We start from the raw sequence: 17,580 nt of genomic DNA on the forward strand, positions 1-17,580 counted from the left end.
AGACTCCTGGGTGGTGTTGAGGAGACAGACTCCTGGGTGGTGTTGAGGAGACAGACTCCTGGGTTGTGTTGAGGAGACAGACTCCTGGGTGGTGTTGAGGAGACAGAATGAGACTCCTGGGTTGTGTTGAGGAGACAGACTCCTGGGTGGTGTTGAGGAGACAGAATGAGACTCCTGGGTTGTGTTGAGGAGACAGAATGAGACTCCTGGGTTGTGTTGAGGAGGGCACTGAACATTTCATGAATAGAGCTGACATGATTCCTTACTATACGTTCAATAGCGGCTGTTCCACCTAATATATTTCTATCTGAACGTTCCACAACGTTGTACCCGTCTGAACAGGGCTTCCCGCTCTAACTTCTCCACTTTGATCTGACAGAGTACGAGGGACGGAAGACCAAGTCCGTGAATCCTCAGACCCCTGGATCTTCTAGCCTCAACAGTGGAGGGAAGAACGCCTCGTCCAGACCTCCTCCTATCCAGCCTGTTCACGGACGGGTGGACTGGGCCACCAAGTACGGAGGAGGCCACCGGTAGCACACCCTACTGTAGCCGTATGACTGAGAAGAGTACCCATTGATTCCACCGTAGCCATATGACTGAGAAGAGTACCCATTGATTCCACCGTAGCCATATGACTGAGAAGAGTACCCATTGACCCCACTGTAGCCATATGACTGAATAGAGTACCCATATGACTGGGAAGAGTACCCATATGACTGGGAAGAGTACCCATTGACCCCACTGTAGCCGTATGACTGAGAAGAGTACCCATTGACCCCACTGTAGCCATATGACTGAGAAGAGTACCCATTGACCCCACTGTAGCCATATGACTGGGAAGAGTACCCATATGACTGAGAAGAGTACCCATTGACTCCACTGTAGCCATATGACTGGGAAGAGTACCCATATGACTGAGAAGAGTACCCATTGACCCCACTGTAGCCATATGACTGAGAAGAGTACCCATATGACTGAGAAGAGTACCCATATGACTGAGAAGAGTACCCATATGACTGAGAAGAGTACCCATATGACTGAGAAGAGTACCCATTGACCCCACTGTAGCCATATGACCGGGAATAGTACCCATATGACTGAAAAGAGTACCCATTGACTCCACTGTAGCCATATGACTGAGAAGAGTACCCATATGACTGAGAAGAGTAGCCATATGACTGAGAAGAGTACCCATATGACTGAGAATAGTACCCATTGACTCCACTGTAGCCATATGACTGGGAAGAGTACCCATATGACTGAAAAGAGTACCCATTGACTCCACTGTAGCCATATGACTGAGAAGAGTACCCATATGACTGAGAAGAGTACCCATATGACTGAGAAGAGTACCCATATGACTGAGAAGAGTACCCATATGACTGAGAAGAGTACCCATTTGACTGAGAAGAGTACCCATTTGACTGAGAAGAGTACCCATATGACTGAGAAGAGTACCCATTGACTCCACTGTAGCCATATGACTGAGAAGAGTACCCATATGACTGAGAAGAGTACCCATTGACCCCACTGTAGCCATATGACTGAGAAGAGTACCCATATGACTGGGAAGAGTACCCATTGACCCCACTGTAGCCGTATGACTGAGAAGAGTACCCATATGACTGGGAAGAGTACCCATATGACTGTGTACTTCCTGAATTGACTGGAATTGAAATGGAATTGAATTGGAATTTAAATGGAATTGAAATGGAATTGGCTCCAACCCTGATGTGCATTTGAACAGTCAGAACTGTTTCCCCCCTACTGAGAATCAACTCAGAGGAAGAATTCAATTTCCCTGCAGAGCACCGTGAGCGGAGGGGCACTCCAGCTAGCGGGAAGAGGGACTATTTCCTGGCTGTGTGTGTACACACAGAATCATTCTAGTCTGTTAGCCTGAGTCTCTGGTTGTATCCTGAATGGTACCCTCTTCCCTATAGGGCCCTGGTCATAGGTAATGGACTATAATAGGGTTCCATTTGGGACTACACGATGTGATGCCAACTGTTGTCATGTAGCTAGCTAGCATCGTTCCAGTCAGTGTACTGTACAATATTTCACCATTACCTTCAAAACATGTTCATTATTATTTTTCTAGATTTTGTGAGAGTTGACAAAAAAATAAAAGTATTATTTTACTACTAAAGCAGCCAATGAGTTCAAGTTATGCATACTTAATTTCTGTAAGATAACATTTGTCCGTATATCAAATATAAGTTTTATTCATAAAAAGTAATCCAGAAAAAAAGCTTGGTCTGAACATTTCTTGAGAACATCTTCGATAAAATCCTTATCAGTGTTTTCTTCTTGCTGAATACTTTTCGGTGTCATTGTATGAGGAGAAAAACCTATTGTTTTGCATCTTCCATATAGTATTTTGATTTATATATTTTTTAATGTGTAATCTTTCTAAATTAATAACTATTTAAATGTAGTACATTGACAAAGAACAACGGTGAATCATTCTCTGGACACACACGTCAACTGAGACACACACGTCAACTGAGACAAACTTTCATGAATATGGATATATTTGAGAGAGGTTTCATTTGTCAGTGTGTCTTTACATGAATGTCAATTCTGGCATCAAATTACTGTGTATATAAAATACATAAACAGTGAATATAAAACATTGACATTCCTAGATTGTACCCATTTATGAGTCATGTGGATTGTCTTAAGATGGCGCCGGAGAAGAAGGCTGACGTTTTATGTGTCCCCATCCAATTTTTTTATTTTTTTACGTATTTTGTACATAATGTTGCTGCTACCATCTCTTATGACCAAAAATTACTTCTGGACATCAGGACTGCGATTACTCACCACGGACAGGCGGAATCCTTTTTTTTCTTTAATAACGAGTCAGACGAGCCCGACGTGAATGATATACTGCTTTCTCGGGAACAGGCCCAGATCCCCGTGATTTGCGTGAAGAGGAGGCGGAGAAAAAGGGGCCAGAGGGCGGGCTGCCTTCTGAGAATTCGTAGGCGATCGAATAAACCGCCACTTCCTTCCATTCTGCTAGCAAACGTGCAATCTTTGGATAATAAAATTTATGACCAACGCAGAAGATAAAACTACCAACCCGACATTCAAAACTGTAACATCTGATGCTTCACGGTGACGTGGCTGAACAACGACACTATCAACATACAGCTGGCTGGTTATACGCTGCACAGGCAGGGTAGAACAGCAGCGTCTGGTAAGACGAGGGGTGGCTGGTTATACGCTGCACCGGCAGGAGAGAACAGCAGCGTCTGGTAAGACGAGGGGTGGCTGGTTATACGCTGCTCCGGCAGGAGAGAACAGCAGCCTCTGGTAAGACGAGGGGTGGCTGGTTATACACTGTATCAGCAGGATAGGACAGCAGCCTCTGGTAAGACGAGGGGTGGCTGGTTATACACTGTATCAGTAGGACAGCAGCCTCTGGTAAGACGAGGGGTGGCTGGTTATACACTGTATCAGCAGGATAGGACAGCAGCCTCTGGTAAGACGAGGGGTGGCTGGTTATACACTGTATCAGTAGGACAGCAGCCTCTGGTAAGACGAGGGGTGGCTGGTTATACACTGTATCAGCAGGATAGGACAGCAGCCTCTGGTAAGACGAGGGGTGGCTGGTTATACACTGTATCAGTAGGACAGCAGCGTCTGGTAAGACGAGGGGTGGCTGGTTATACGTTGCACCGGCAGGAGAGAACAGCAGCGTCTGGTAAGACGAGGGGTGGCTGGTTATACGCTGCACGGGCAGGAGAGAACAGCAGCGTCTGGTAAGACGAGGGGTGGCTGGTTATACGATGCACCGGCAGGCTGTGACACTATCAACATACAGCTGGCTGGTTATACGCTGTGCTGGCAGGATAGAACAGTGGCGTCTGGTAAGACAAGGGGCGGCGGAAAAAGTATTTCTGTAAATAACAGCTGGTGCACAATATCTAAGGAAATCTCGAGCTATTGCTCGCCTGAGGTAGAGTATCTCATGATAAGCTGTAGACCACACTATCTACCTAGAGAGTTTTCAGCTGTATTTTTTGTAGCTGTTTACATACCACCACAGACAGAGGCTGGCACTAAGACAGCATTGAATGAGCTGTATTCCACCATAAGCAAACAAGAAAATGCTCACCCAGAGGCGGCACTCCTAGTGGCCAGGGACATTAATGCAGGGAAACTTAAATCCGTTTTACCGTTATTTCTATCAGCATGTTAAATGTGCAACCAGGGGGGAAAAACTCTAGACCACCTTTACTCCACACACAGAGATGCGTACAAAGCTCTCCCTCTCCCTCCATTTGGCAAATCTGACCATAATTCTATCCTCCTGATTCCTAAATTAAAGCAGGAAGCACCAGTGACTAGATCAATTAAAAAAGTGGTCAGATGAAGCAGATGCTAAGCTACGGAACTGTATTGCTAGCACAGACTGGAATATGTTCTAGGATTCCTCCGATGGCATTGAGGAGTACACCATATCAGTCACTGGCTTCATCAATAAGTGCATCGATGACGTTGTCCGCCCAGTGACCGTACGTACATACCCCAACCAGAAGCCATGGATTACAGGCAACATCCGCACTGAGCTAACGGATAGAGCTGCCGCTTTCAAGGAGCGGTACTCTAACCGGGAAGCTGATAAGAAATCACTCTAAGCCCACTGACGAACCATCAAACAGGCAAAGCATCAATACGGGACTAAGATCGAATTGTACTACACTGGCTCTGATGCTCATCGGATGTGGCAGGGCTTGCAGACTACAAAGAGAAGCACAGCCGAAAGCTGCCCAGTGACACGAGCCTAACAGATGATGCAATCTCTATTACACTCCACACTGCCCTTTCCCACCTGGACAGAAGGAACACCTATGTGAGAATGTTTTTCATTGACTACAGCTCAGTGTTCAACACCATAGTGCCCTCAAAGCTCATCACTGAGCTAAGGACCCTGGAACTAAACACCTCCCTCTGCAACTGGATCCTGGACTTCCTGACGGGCCGCCCCCCAGGTGGTAAGAGTAGGTAACAACACATCCACAACGCTGATCCTCAAAACAGGGGCCCCTCAGGGGTGCGTACTCAGTCCCCTCCTGTACACCCTGTTCACTCATAATTCCACTGCCAGGCACGACTCCAACACCATCATTAAGTTTGCCGATGACACAATCACCGACAACGATGAGACAGCCTATAGGCAGGAGGTCAGAGACCTGGCCGTGTGGTGCCAGGACAACAACCTCTCCCTCAATGTGATCAAGACAAAGGAGATGATTGTGGACTACAGGAAAAGGAGGACCGAGCACGCCCCCCATTCTCATCGACAGGGGTGTAGTGGAGCAGGTTGAGAGCTTCAAGTTACTTGGTGTCCACATCACCAACAAACTAACATGGTCCAAGCACACCAAGACAGTCGTGAAGAGGGCACAACAAAACCTATTCCCCCTCAGGAGACTGAAAAGATTTTGCATGGGATTTTGCATGGGATTTTGCATGGTATGGCCTGTCTGTCTTGTTGAGCTTTGACATAGAGTTTCTACCTGGTAAGGTCAGGCTAGGGTATATTAGCTATTCGGTGATGGTGATTGTTCCGAACCCGCTACGGGGCTTTAGGTGCCAAGGATTTGGACATGTAGCAACAGTATGTAGAAGGGAGATCCCAGGATGTGGAAAGTGTGCAGGAGGGCATTGTCAGAGGGAGTGTGAAGTTGGGGTTGAGAAAGCACTGTGTGTAAACTGTGGGGGCACCTGTGCAGCTGGGAGTCTGAAGTGCCCTGTCCTACAGAGAGACAAATTGAGATTGCCAGAGTTCAAAAGAAGGTTTCATATGCTGAGGCAGTAAGGAAAATAGAGGATAACTCAAGGATGAGGGATTTGATCGGGAGCTCCCCATTGAGGCCTGAAGAGAGAGATCCAGAGAAAATGAATTTTAGTAAGGTTGAATTTCATGCATTTATAACCATGGTAATCAACTGCACTGCATTGATGGAGCGGAAATCACAGAAGATAGATGTGGTAGTTGCAGCAGCAGATAAATATTTGGATGTGAGAGATTTCAGTGCAGAAGATCTACAGGAAGTTGAGAGAAGGGCTTCCATCCTGCCATGCTGACGGCCTCGTGTAGGCTCGTTTAGGGCCAAATAAGTGGTATGGGGGGTTTTTGGGGAGAGTGTATAGGTAAGGTGCAGTGTTAGACAGAGGTACAATAAAAAATGTTTCCCTCTTTTATTTATTTATTTTTTACAAAATGTGCAATCCGCACTCTGACCTGCGAAAGGCAGTAATAAGCAACACAGCGTTCAGTCTGCCGGAAATTCACACGAAGAAGAAGTTGGTTATCAGTCTGAGAAAAAGCCGTGAACTGGTCGCTGGCTGGAGATTTCACTTTTATCCGTGAAGGAAAGTACGTTGCTTCGTGGTGAATGAGTAGGTAAAGGACAATGATCGTACTAAACGTCGTTAGCTAACTACTACCCACAGATAGTTTGCTACTAGCAAATGTAATGTTTTGCTAGCTGGCTAAAAACACCGAAGTAGCTAGCTTACCTCTAGCTAAATCAGGAGAGGCGGTTTTGCTTGTCACGAGATGGTTGCCTCATACCCTAGCAAGCAAATCCACTGTCTGTGTAACGTTAATGTTAGCTATTTTAGCAAAAATAGTGGTAACGTTACTAACTAGCTCACTACTAGCCTCTGCCGCCTCAATATTTTAGCTACGTTAACTCACATGACCTGCTGAACCTGCAACTGTTTTAAGTTAGTAACTTTAAGTTGAACTTACTAACAACGCTGGTTAGTAGTGTTAACTAACTGACGTTTAGCGTAGCAACATAACTAGCTAGCTATCTAGCTAACGTTAATTACCTAACCAACGTTAGTCTGTTAAATTCTGTTTTTCCCAGATCTCTTGGGACGGTTTAATTCCTCCGGTTAGGGGTGTTTTAAAACTAGCAGTATGTTCGGGAAGAAGAAGAGGGCTCCGTTGCCAAAGGGCCAGGGCGCAGCTGCAGCCAAACAGGTGAGGGACACATCACCTGTGTGTGTCACAACGTAACATGACAACGAGGAGGCTGGCTGGCTAACCTCTCTCTCTCTCTCTCACGCGTACACACACACACACTATCCTATGTCACTATTCACTTTCCTTGGTTCCAGATGGGTTTGTTTGTTGACTTCAACCCAGAGGCGATGACGCAGGACATAGATGATCCGACCGTGGATGATGCTGATCTAGAGGCCGAGTTATCAGCTCTCACTGGGGGCAAGCCTGCTGGAGGGAGACTAAAGCAGAAGGGTAAGTCTCCACACAATTTGTTGTAATCGTAGTTAGAGGCGGGTGGCCAGAGGCGGGTGGCCAGAGGCGGGTGGCCAGAGGCGGGTGGCCAGAGGCGGGTGGCCAGAGGCGGGTGGCCAGAGGCGGGTGGCCAGAGGCGGGTGGCCAGAGGCGGGTGGCCAGAGGCGGGTGGCCAGAGGCGGGTGGCCAGAGGCGGGTGGCCAGAGGCGGGTGGCCAGAGGCGGGTGGCCTGGTGGCCAGAGGCGGGTGGTTAGAGCGTTGGGCCGGTAACTGAAAGGTTGCTGGACCGAATCCCTGAGCTGACAAGGTAAAAATCTGTCGTTCTGCCCCTGAACAAGACAGTTAACTGTTCCTAGGCCGTCATTGAAAATAAGAATTTATTCTTAACTGACTTGTCTCGTTAAATAAAGATTAAATAAATAAAATACAAGAACTATACAGCTTTCAGAAAGTATTCATACTACTTGACTTTCTCACCCATCTACACACAATACCCATACATAATGACAAAGTGAAAAGATGTTTGTAGAAATTTTAGCAAATTTATTTGGAATTAAATACGGAAATATCTAATCTACATAAGTATTCACACCTTTGGTGGCGATTTTAAAAGCTTCGAGTCTTCTTGGGTATGTCTATCAGCTTTGCACGTCTGAGATTTTATTCCGTTCTTCTTTACATATTTCTCTAGCTCTGTTAAGGGAGTGGCGGTGAATAGCAATCTTCAAGTCTTTCCATAGATTTTCAATGAGATTTAAGTCTGGGGTTTGGCTGGGCCACTCAATGACTTATACATTCTAGTTCTGAAGCAATTCCAGCATTGCTTTGGCTGTGTGCTTGGTCATTGTCCTGTTGGAATGTGAATCTTTGCCCCCAGTGTAAAGTCGTTTGTACTCTGAAGCTGGTTCTCATCAAGGATTTACCTGTATTTGGCTCCATTCATTGTTCCCCTCTGTCCTTACAAGTGTCCCAGAACCTGCTGCTGAAAAGCATCCCCCATAGCATGATGCTGCCACCACCATACTTCACGGTAGGGATGGTGTTAGATTCAGGCTTCATTCAGGCTCAAGAGTTCAATTTGTCTCATCAGACCACATATTCTTTTGCCTTACGCGCTGAGTTTTTCACGTGGCTTTTTTGCAAACTCCAGACATGCTGTCATGTGCCTTTTTTCTCAGGAGTGGTTTCCATCTGGCCACTCCCCCCATAAAGCCCAGATTGGTGGAGTGTTGTAGAGACTGTTGTCCTTCTGGAAGGTTCTCCCATCTCAGCCAAGGAACTCTGTAGTTATGTCAGTGATCATAGGGTTCTTGGTCACCTCCCTGACCAAGGTCCTCCTTTCCTGGTTGATCAGTTTGGTCAGACGGACAGCTCTAGGCAGAGTCTGAGTAGTTCCATATTTTTCCCTTTTCCCAGTAATGGCGGACGCTGTGCTCTGTGGAAACTTTGAACATTCTAGAAACTGTTTTATACCCTTCCCCAGATATACTGTATGCCTAATCACAATTATATCTCTGTGATCTACGGACGGTTCTTTGGACTTCATGGTTTTGTGTCTATGACATGCACTGTCAACTGTGGGACCTTTTATATAGACTGATGTTTGTTTTTTCAAAATCATGTTCAAATAATTGAATTGGCCACAGGTGAACTCGATGGGTGACAGATTTTAAATGTTTTATTTAATCCATTTTGAATTCGGGTTGTAACGCAAGAACATGTGTAATAAGTCGAGGGGTATGAATACTTTCCGAAGGCACTGTAGATGTACTTTAATAAAATCCATTAATTAATTTAATGAGATACAATTTCAAAGTTTTAATTTGCGATGAAATCCGCGTTAGGGAACAGCGCCACTGTTCGCCGCCTTCATTGTTTTTGTTGATGAAGGACGGCGAGGACCGTCCAGCAGCGTGGTAGAAACATTACTCTTTGAGGGTCATAGGTCATCCTTGTGATCACGTTTTATCTTTAAAAAAAAAAATAAAAAAAAATCACAAGATGGAACCCCCCCTGTTAATTTAGAATATTTCTCCCACTGATTACGCCGCTGATATGTTTCACTAATTCTTATGTCTCTCTGTTCCAGCCCCCTTACCTATGGAGAATATAGCCAGAATGGCAGAGGAGTGTATGAAGGATATATACGATGATGATGATGATGATGATAACCTGGAAGATGATGAAGATTTACTGGTAACTGTTTGTGTTTGTTTCAGTTTATTTTTGATCATTACTTATTGTGTGTGTGTGACTCACTGCGTTGTGTGTGTGTGTGTGCGACTCACTGCGTTGTGTGTGTGTGCGACTCACTGCGTTGTGTGTGTTTGTGTGTGTGTGTGTGTGCGACTCACTGCGTTGTGTGTGTGTGTGTGTGTGTGTGCGACTCACTGCGTTGTGTGTGTCGCTGTGTCAGTGTTGGCGTTGAACCTGTGATAAACATGTTTTGTTTACCTATGTTACCAGGCTGAGCTGCAGGAAGTGGTGGGCGACGAGGAAACGGAGGATCGTGTGACACCCACCTCCACGGAAGAGACGCCACAATCACCACCCCAGGTAACTAACATGACTTCACCTGCCTATACAAACTAAGTTGTATCCTGTAAATCCAGCGTGTGACTTTTTTAGTTTTGACGGCGTTACCTGTGTGTGTATGAAATACTGAAGCGTGTAATAAGTGTTAATGGGCTTGTCACTCGCGTCTCTAATCCGAGCCTCGTCGACTACAATGCAAACAGCACTTACGTTTCCATTCTCAACAGACTCTGGCAAACAAGTGGAGTGAAATACTATTTTACAATACTGAAATGTGTGAATCCTCTTTCCCTTATGCCACTACTGTTTTTGTGTCAGTTTGAAGTGGCTCAAGTTAATAGTAGCACATGAAATGGACTGCTTGTGTTAGTTTGTGTACAGGTATAATTTCGACGCTTATGCTGTGATAATGTGCTGCAACAGTCAGACATATTCTTGCAACCCGGGCTCACGTTTGGACGTAGTCTTGCAACCCGGGCTCACGTTGGGGCGTAGTCTTGCAACCCGGGCTCACGTTGGGACGTAGTCTTGGAACCCGGGCTTACGTCGGGACGTGGTCTTGCAACCCGGGCTTACGTCGGGACGTGGTCTTGCAACCCGGGCTTACGTCGGGACGTGGTCTTGCAACCCGGGCTCACGTCGGGACGTGGTCTTGCAACCCGGGCTCACGTCGGGACGTGGTCTTGCAACCCGGGCTCACGTCGGGACGTGGTCTTGCAACCCGGGCTCACGTCGGGACGTGGTCTTTTGTTGACTTGGGCAACTAGGGGTAAGTGCCTTGCTCAAGGGCACCATGACAGATTTTTCACCTAGTTGGCTTGGGAATTCGAACCAGCAACCTTTTGATTACTGTCCCAAAGCTGTTAACTACTAGGCTACCTACCAGCTTCCTGTGATGATGTGCTCCAACTTTCAGGCTCAGTCTTGGTTCCGGGCTTTCAGTCTTGGTTCCGGGCTTTCAGTCTTGGTTCCGGGCTTTCAGTCTTGGTTCCGGGCTTTCAGTCTCGGTTCCGGGCTTTCAGTCTCGGTTCCGGGCTTTCAGTCTCGGTTCCGGGCTTTCAGTCTCGGTTCCGGGCTTTCAGTCTCGGTTCCGGGCTTTCAGGCTCGGTTCCGGGCTTTCAGGCTCGGTTCCGGGCTTTCAGGCTCGGTTCCGGGCTTTCAGGCTCGGTTCCGGGCTTTCAGGCTCGGTTCCGGGCTTTCAGGCTCGGTTCCGGGCTTTCAGGCTCGCTTTCGGGCTTTCAGGCTCGCTTTCGGGCTTTCAGGCTCAGTCTTGGCTTTCGGGCTTTCAGGCTCAGTCTTGGCTTTCGGGCTTTCAGGCTCAGTCTTGGCTTTCGGGCTTTCAGGCTCAGTCTTGGCTTTCGGGCTTTCAGGCTCAGTCTTGGCTTTCGGGCTTTCAGGCTCAGTCTTGGCTTTCGGGCTTTCAGGCTCAGTCTTGGCTTTCGGGCTTAGGCTCAGTCTTGGCTTTCGGGCTTAGTCTCAGTCTTGGCTCTCAGGCTTAGTCTCAGTCTTGGCTCTCAGGCTTAGTCTTGGCTCTCAGGCTCAGTCTTGTATCCCGGGCTTCCCACTTGTTTTTCCAACTCGGGAGGTCACATATGCAGAGCCTTCAGAAAGTATTCACCTCCCTGGACTTTTTCCACATTTTGATGTGTCACAGCCTGAATTTAACATGTATTAAACTACACACAATACCCCCATAATGTCAAAGTGGAATTATGTTTTTAGTTTTGAAAAAGCACACATTTTTATGAAAAGCTGAAATGTCTTGAGTCAATAAGTATTCAACCCCTATGTTATGGCAAGGAGCCTAAATGAGTACAAATGTGCTTAACAAGTCACATAATAAGTTGCATGGAATAACTCTGTTAAATAATTGTGTTTTAACATGATTTTTTAATGACTTCCTCATCTCTGTACCCCACACATAGAATTATCTGTAAGGTCCCTCAGTCGAGCAGTGAATTTCACACAGATTCAACCACAAAGACCAGGGAGTTTTTCCAATACCTCGCAAAGAAGGACACCTATTGGTAGATGGGGATTAACAAAAAAACAAAGCAGACATTGAATATCCCTTTGATCATGGTGAAAATATATTTTTTTAAAAGGTAAAAAAAAAAAAAAAACATCTGAGGTCATTTGCAATTTAATTTTGCAATTACTATTCACAAACAAGTTAGTCAAAAGAGTCTGTCTATTAATTACACTTTGGATGGTGTATCAATACACCCAGTCACTACAGGGGTCCTTCCTAACTCAGTTGCCGTAGAAGAAGGAAACCAAGTTTTCACTCATTATGGCGTATTTTGTATAGATGGGTGAGAGAAAATAAATGTAATCAATTTTGAATTGTCTATTACACAAAATGTGCAATAAGTCAAGGGGTATGAATACTTCCTGAAGGCACTGTAACGTGTATTGTCAGAAACCTGTATTTACAATACTTCACAATACACATGAACACTAAATTATTAAACTTGGTTATTATTCTTATCATCAGTTAGCAAGGGCTCCTCCTGCAGTACCTGGCAGTCTGCAGCACACCTTGGAGGAGAGACTGAGTATGTACCGGACAGCTGTAGCCCACGCCAAGGCCTCAGGGGAATCGTCTAAAGCACGGAGATACGACAGAGGGCTCCAGGTGGTGATGCTAATTTGTAGTTCACTATAAACTCTCATGTCCTGCTGTGTTTTTTTTAGTGTAGAGCTGGTGCAAAAGCATGTACTCCTTGTTGCTCTCCAGAGCTTATATTCACAAAGCTTCGCAGAGTGTAAACACTGATCTAGAATCAGTTTGCCCTTTAATAAAATATAAATATCATAATGAATAAGATCATATGGTCAGGAAGGACCTGATCTAAGATCAGCACTACCCTGAGACAATTTGCTAATAGCAGGAGGATTTGACTACTCCCCCTGATCTGAAGTACGAAAAGCTTTTTTTGTCCCGTCTCCTTATCTCTGTTTCTCCACAGAGTCTGGAGTCCATGCTGGTGTCATTGAAGAAGGGGAGGAAGGTGGATGAGGCTGACATCCCCCCACCTGTAGCCGGTGGAGCCCCTACCTCCACCGGCCCCCCACGACGTGCTCCTCCCCCTCCGCCCTCTGTTCTTCAACCTGAACCGACACCTCCACAACAGCAGGGGGAGCCAGAGGCTGCTGCTCCTGCTGAAACGTTACCTGTACCTGTCTCCCCTGAGGCAGTATCACCCAGCAGTGAGGAGGAGCTGTCATCTATCTCCACCCTGGCCACTGTTAGCAGCCATCCTAGCACTGAGGGAGAGGAAGAGACTGGACAGGCCAGCACAGGTCACACAGGAAGTCAATCAATTAATGATTGTTACTGTTACTTAGTCTATCATTTCAATCAATTTATTTTTACCATGTGGGCAGCTGCAATTTAACACAGATTAGATAAATGATACAGGAAACAAGAATCACCTGCCTCCAAACAAATTAATGTTACATTTGTTTGTCTACAGGAGGTTCACTACACTCCTGGATGTGGTTGTGAATGCTGTCTTCTACACTCCTGGATGTGGTTGTGAATGCTGTCTTCTACTCTCCTGGATGTGTTATGAATGCTGTCTTCACTACACTCCTGGATGTGGTTGTAAATGCTGTCTTCTATCCTGGATGTGGTTGTGAATGCTGTCTTCACTCATGGATGTGGTTGTGAATGCTGTCTTCACTCCTGGATGTGGTTGTGAATGCTGTCTACTCTCCTGGATGTGGTTGTGAATGCTGTCTACACTCCTGGATGTGGTTGTGAATGCTGTCTTCTACACTCCTGGATGTGGTTGTGAATGCTGTCTTCTACTCTCCTGGATGTGGTTGTGAATGCTGTCTTCTACACTCCTGGATGTGGTTGTGAATGCTGTCTTCTACACTCCTGGATGTGGTTGTGAATGCTGTCTACACTCCTGGATGTGGTTGTGAATGCTGTCTACACTCCTGGATGTGGTTGTGAATGCTGTCTTCACTCATGGATGTGGTTGTGAATGCTGTCTTCACTCCTGGATGTGGTTGTGAATGCTGTCTACACTCCTGGATGTGGTTGTGAATGCTGTCTACACTCCTGGATGTGGTTGTGAATGCTGTCTTCTACACTCCTGGATGTGGTTGTGAATGCTGTCTTCACTCATGGATGTGGTTGTGAATGCTGTCTTCACTCCTGGATGTGGTTGTGAATGCTGTCTTCTACACTCCTGGATGTGGTTGTGAATGCTGTCTTCACTCATGGATGTGGTTGTGAATGCTGTCTTCACTCATGGATGTGGTTGTGAATGCTGTCTTCACTCCTGGATGTGGATGTGAATGCTGTCTTCTACACTCCTGGATGTGTTATGAATGCTGTCTTCACTACACTCCTGGATGTGGTTGTAAATGCTGTCTACACTCCTGGATGTGGTTGTGAATGCTGTCTTCACTACACTCCTGGATGTGGTTGTGAATGCTGTCTTCACTCCTGGATGTGGTTGTGAATGCTGTCTTCTACACTCCTGGATGTGTTATGAATGCTGTCTTCACTACACTCCTGGATGTGGTTGTGAATGCTGTCTACACTCATGGATGTGGTTGTGAATGCTGTCTACACTCATGGATGTGGTTGTGAATGCTGTCTACACTCCTGGATGTGGTTGTGAATGCTTGTGAATGCTGTCTACACTCCTGGATGTGTTGTGAATGCTGTCTACACTCCTGGATGTGGTTGTGAATGCTGTCTACACTCCTGGATGTGGTTGTGAATGCTGTCTACACTCCTGGATGTGGTTGTGAATGCTGTCTACACTCCTGGATGTGGTTGTGAATGCTGTCTACACTCCTGGATGTGGTTGTGAATGCTGTCTACACTCCTGGATGTGGTTGTGAATGCTGTCTACACTCCTGGATGTGGTTGTGAATGCTGTCTTCACTCATGGATGTGGTTGTGAATGCTGTCTTCACTCCTGGATGTGGTTGTGAATGCTGTCTACACTCCTGGATGTGGTTGTGAATGCTGTCTTCTACACTCCTGGATGTGGTTGTGAATGCTGTCTTCACTCATGGATGTGGTTGTGAATGCTGTCTTCACTCCTGGATGTGGTTGTGAATGCTGTCTACACTCCTGGATGTGGTTGTGAATGCTGTCTACACTCCTGGATGTGGTTGTAAATGCTGTCTACACTCCTGGATGTGGTTGTGAATGCTGTCTTCACTACACTCCTGGATGTGGTTGTAAATGCTGTCTTCTATCCTGGATGTGGTTGTGAATGCTGTCTACACTCCTGGATGTGGTTGTAAATGCTGTCTACACTCCTGGATGTGGTTGTGAATGCTGTCTTCACTCCTGGATGTGGTTGTGAATGCTGTCTACACTCCTGGATGTGGTTATGAATGCTGTCTACACTCCTGGATGTGGTTGTGAATGCTGTCTACACTCCTGGATGTGGTTGTGAATGCTGTCTTCACTCCTGGATGTGGTTGTGAATGCTGTCTTCACTCCTGGATGTGGTTGTGAATGCTGTCTACACTCATGGATGTGGTTGTGAATGCTGTCTACACTCATGGATGTGGTTGTGAATGCTGTCTTCTACACTCCTGGATGTGGTTGTGAATGCTGTCTACACTCCTGGATGTGTTATGAATGCTGTCTTCACTACACTCCTGGATGTGGTTGTGAATGCTGTCTTCTACACTCCTGGATGTGGTTGTGAATGCTGTCTTCTACACTCCTGGATGTGGTTGTGAATGCTGTCTTCTACACTCCTGGATGTGGTTGTGAATGCTGTCTTCACTCCTGGATGTGGTTGTGAATGCTGTCTACACTCATGGATGTGGTTGTGAATGCTGTCTACACTCATGGATGTGGTTGTGAATGCTGTCTACACCTGGATGTGGTTGTGAATGCTTGTGAATGCTGTCTACACTCCTGGATGTGGTTGTGAATGCTGTCTTCTACACTCCTGGATGTGGTTGTGAATGCTGTCTTCACTCCTGGATGTGGTTGTGAATGCTGTCTTCTACACTCCTGGATGTGGTTGTGAATGCTGTCTACACTCCTGGATGTGGTTGTGAATGCTGTCTTCTACACTCCTGGATGTGGTTGTGAATGCTGTCTTCTACACTCCTGGATGTGGTTGTGAATGCTGTCTACACTCCTGGATGTGGTTGTGAATGCTGTCTACACTCCAGGATGTGGTTGTGAATGCTGTCTACACTCCTGGATGTGGTTGTGAATGCTGTCTACACTCCTGGATGTGGTTGTGAATGCTGTCTTCTACACTCCTGGATGTGGTTGTGAATGCTGCCTACACTCCTGGATGTGGTTGTGAATGCTGTGTATCCCTGTGTTCTCCTCTGATCCCACAGTAGGCGAGGCCACGAAGGCGATGCTGTTAGGCAGACAGAGAGAGTACAAAGTGGCAGCTCTGAAAGCCAAGCAGCAAGGAGACATGGAACAAGTCAAACTCTACTTCAGGACCAGCAAGGTCACTGTTTTATGTTTTGGGGGGTCAAAAAGTGTTGACATTTTAAAGAATAGCCCCCCCCCCCCCCCCCCAACCTATCTTTTACGCTGCTGCTACTCTCTGTTTATCATAAATGCCTAGTCGCTTTAACCATATCTACATGTACATACTACCTCAATCAGCCTGACTAACCGGTGTCTCTGTCAGTAGCCTCTATTTTTATAGCCCCGCTACTGTATATCGCCTCTCTACTGTATATATTCTCTCTACTGTATATAGCCTGTCTTTTTACTGTTTTATTTCTTTACCTTCCTATTGTTCACCTAATACCTTACTTGCACTATTGGTTAGAGCCTGTAAATAAGCATTTCACTAAGGTCTACACCTGATGTATTTGGCGCACGTGACAAATAAACTTTGATTTGATTAGCTTAGGCTCTTCCAGGAATAAGTCAAAGGAGTAATGTATTAGGCTCCTCCAGGAATAAGCTAGGGGAGTAATGTATTATCTCTTGGGGATGAGCCTGGTGAAGGTATATGTTCTCTGTGTATTAAACTAGGGCAGCTGGAGGAGAGAGATGTTCTCTGTGTATTAAACTAGGGCAGCTGGAGGAGAGAGATGTTCTCTGTGTATTAAACAAGGGCAGCTGGAGGAGAGAGATGTTCTCTGTGTATTAAACAAGGGCAGCTGGAGGAGAGTGATGTTCTCTGTGTATTAAACTAGGGCAGCTGGAGGAGAGAGATGTTCTCTGTGTATTAAACAAGGGCAGCTGGAGGAGAGAGATGTTCTCTGTGTATTAAACTAGGGCAGCTGGAGGAGAGAGATGTTCTCTGTGTATTAAACTAGGGCAGCTGGAGGAGAGAGATGTTCTCTGTGTATTAAACAAGGGCAGCTGGAGGAGAGAGATGTTCTCTGTGTATTAAACTAGGGCAGCTGGAGGAGAGAGATGTTCTCTGTGTATTAAACAAGGGCAGCTGGAGGAGAGAGATGTTCTCTGTGTATTAAACAAGGGCAGCTGGAGGAGAGATGTTCTCTGTGTATTAAACTAGGGCAGCTGGAGGAGAGAGATGTTCTCTGTGTATTAAACTAGGGCAGCTGGAGGAGAGAGATGTTCTCTGTGTTATAAACTAGGGCAGCTGGAGGAGAGAGATGTTCTCTGTGTATTAAACTAGGGCAGCTGGAGGAGAGAGATGTTCTCTGTGTATTAAACTAGGGCAGCTGGAGGAGAGAGATGTTCTCTGTGTTATAAACTAGGGCAGCTGGAGGAGAGAGATGTTCTCTGTTCACTAGGGCAGCTGGAGGAGAGTGAT

General features: G+C 46.2%; 1 protein-coding gene and 1 pseudogene across 6 annotated transcripts in view; both read left to right on the forward strand.

Moving 5' to 3' along the window:
- The window catches only part of LOC129823566 (serine/threonine-protein kinase MAK-like), a 60,555-nt pseudogene extending 58,206 nt beyond the window's left edge, over positions 1 to 2,349 (forward strand).
- Positions 2,350 to 6,298: 3,949 nt separating this feature from the next.
- The window catches only part of cc2d1b (coiled-coil and C2 domain containing 1B), a 49,034-nt gene continuing 37,752 nt past the window's right edge, over positions 6,299 to 17,580 (forward strand). Inside the window, exons 1-8 of one of the 6 annotated variants that reach the window (XM_055882403.1) lie at positions 6,299 to 6,397; positions 6,897 to 7,012; positions 7,150 to 7,288; positions 9,378 to 9,484; positions 9,755 to 9,844; positions 12,321 to 12,461; positions 12,796 to 13,129; positions 16,172 to 16,290. In XM_055882403.1, the coding sequence (XP_055738378.1) occupies positions 6,950 to 7,012; positions 7,150 to 7,288; positions 9,378 to 9,484; positions 9,755 to 9,844; positions 12,321 to 12,461; positions 12,796 to 13,129; positions 16,172 to 16,290 (993 nt within the window). In that variant the 5' untranslated portion in view covers positions 6,299 to 6,397; positions 6,897 to 6,949. Of the gene's footprint in view, positions 6,425 to 6,896; positions 7,013 to 7,149; positions 7,289 to 9,377; positions 9,485 to 9,754; positions 9,845 to 12,320; positions 12,462 to 12,795; positions 13,130 to 16,171; positions 16,291 to 17,580 lie in introns of those variants that run through there. The other 5 variants (XM_055882401.1, XM_055882406.1, XM_055882405.1 and 2 more) reach the window with 5 other exon arrangements.

This window comes from Salvelinus fontinalis, chromosome 26 (assembly GCF_029448725.1).
Source record: "Salvelinus fontinalis isolate EN_2023a chromosome 26, ASM2944872v1, whole genome shotgun sequence".
NCBI lineage: Eukaryota > Metazoa > Chordata > Actinopteri > Salmoniformes > Salmonidae > Salvelinus > Salvelinus fontinalis.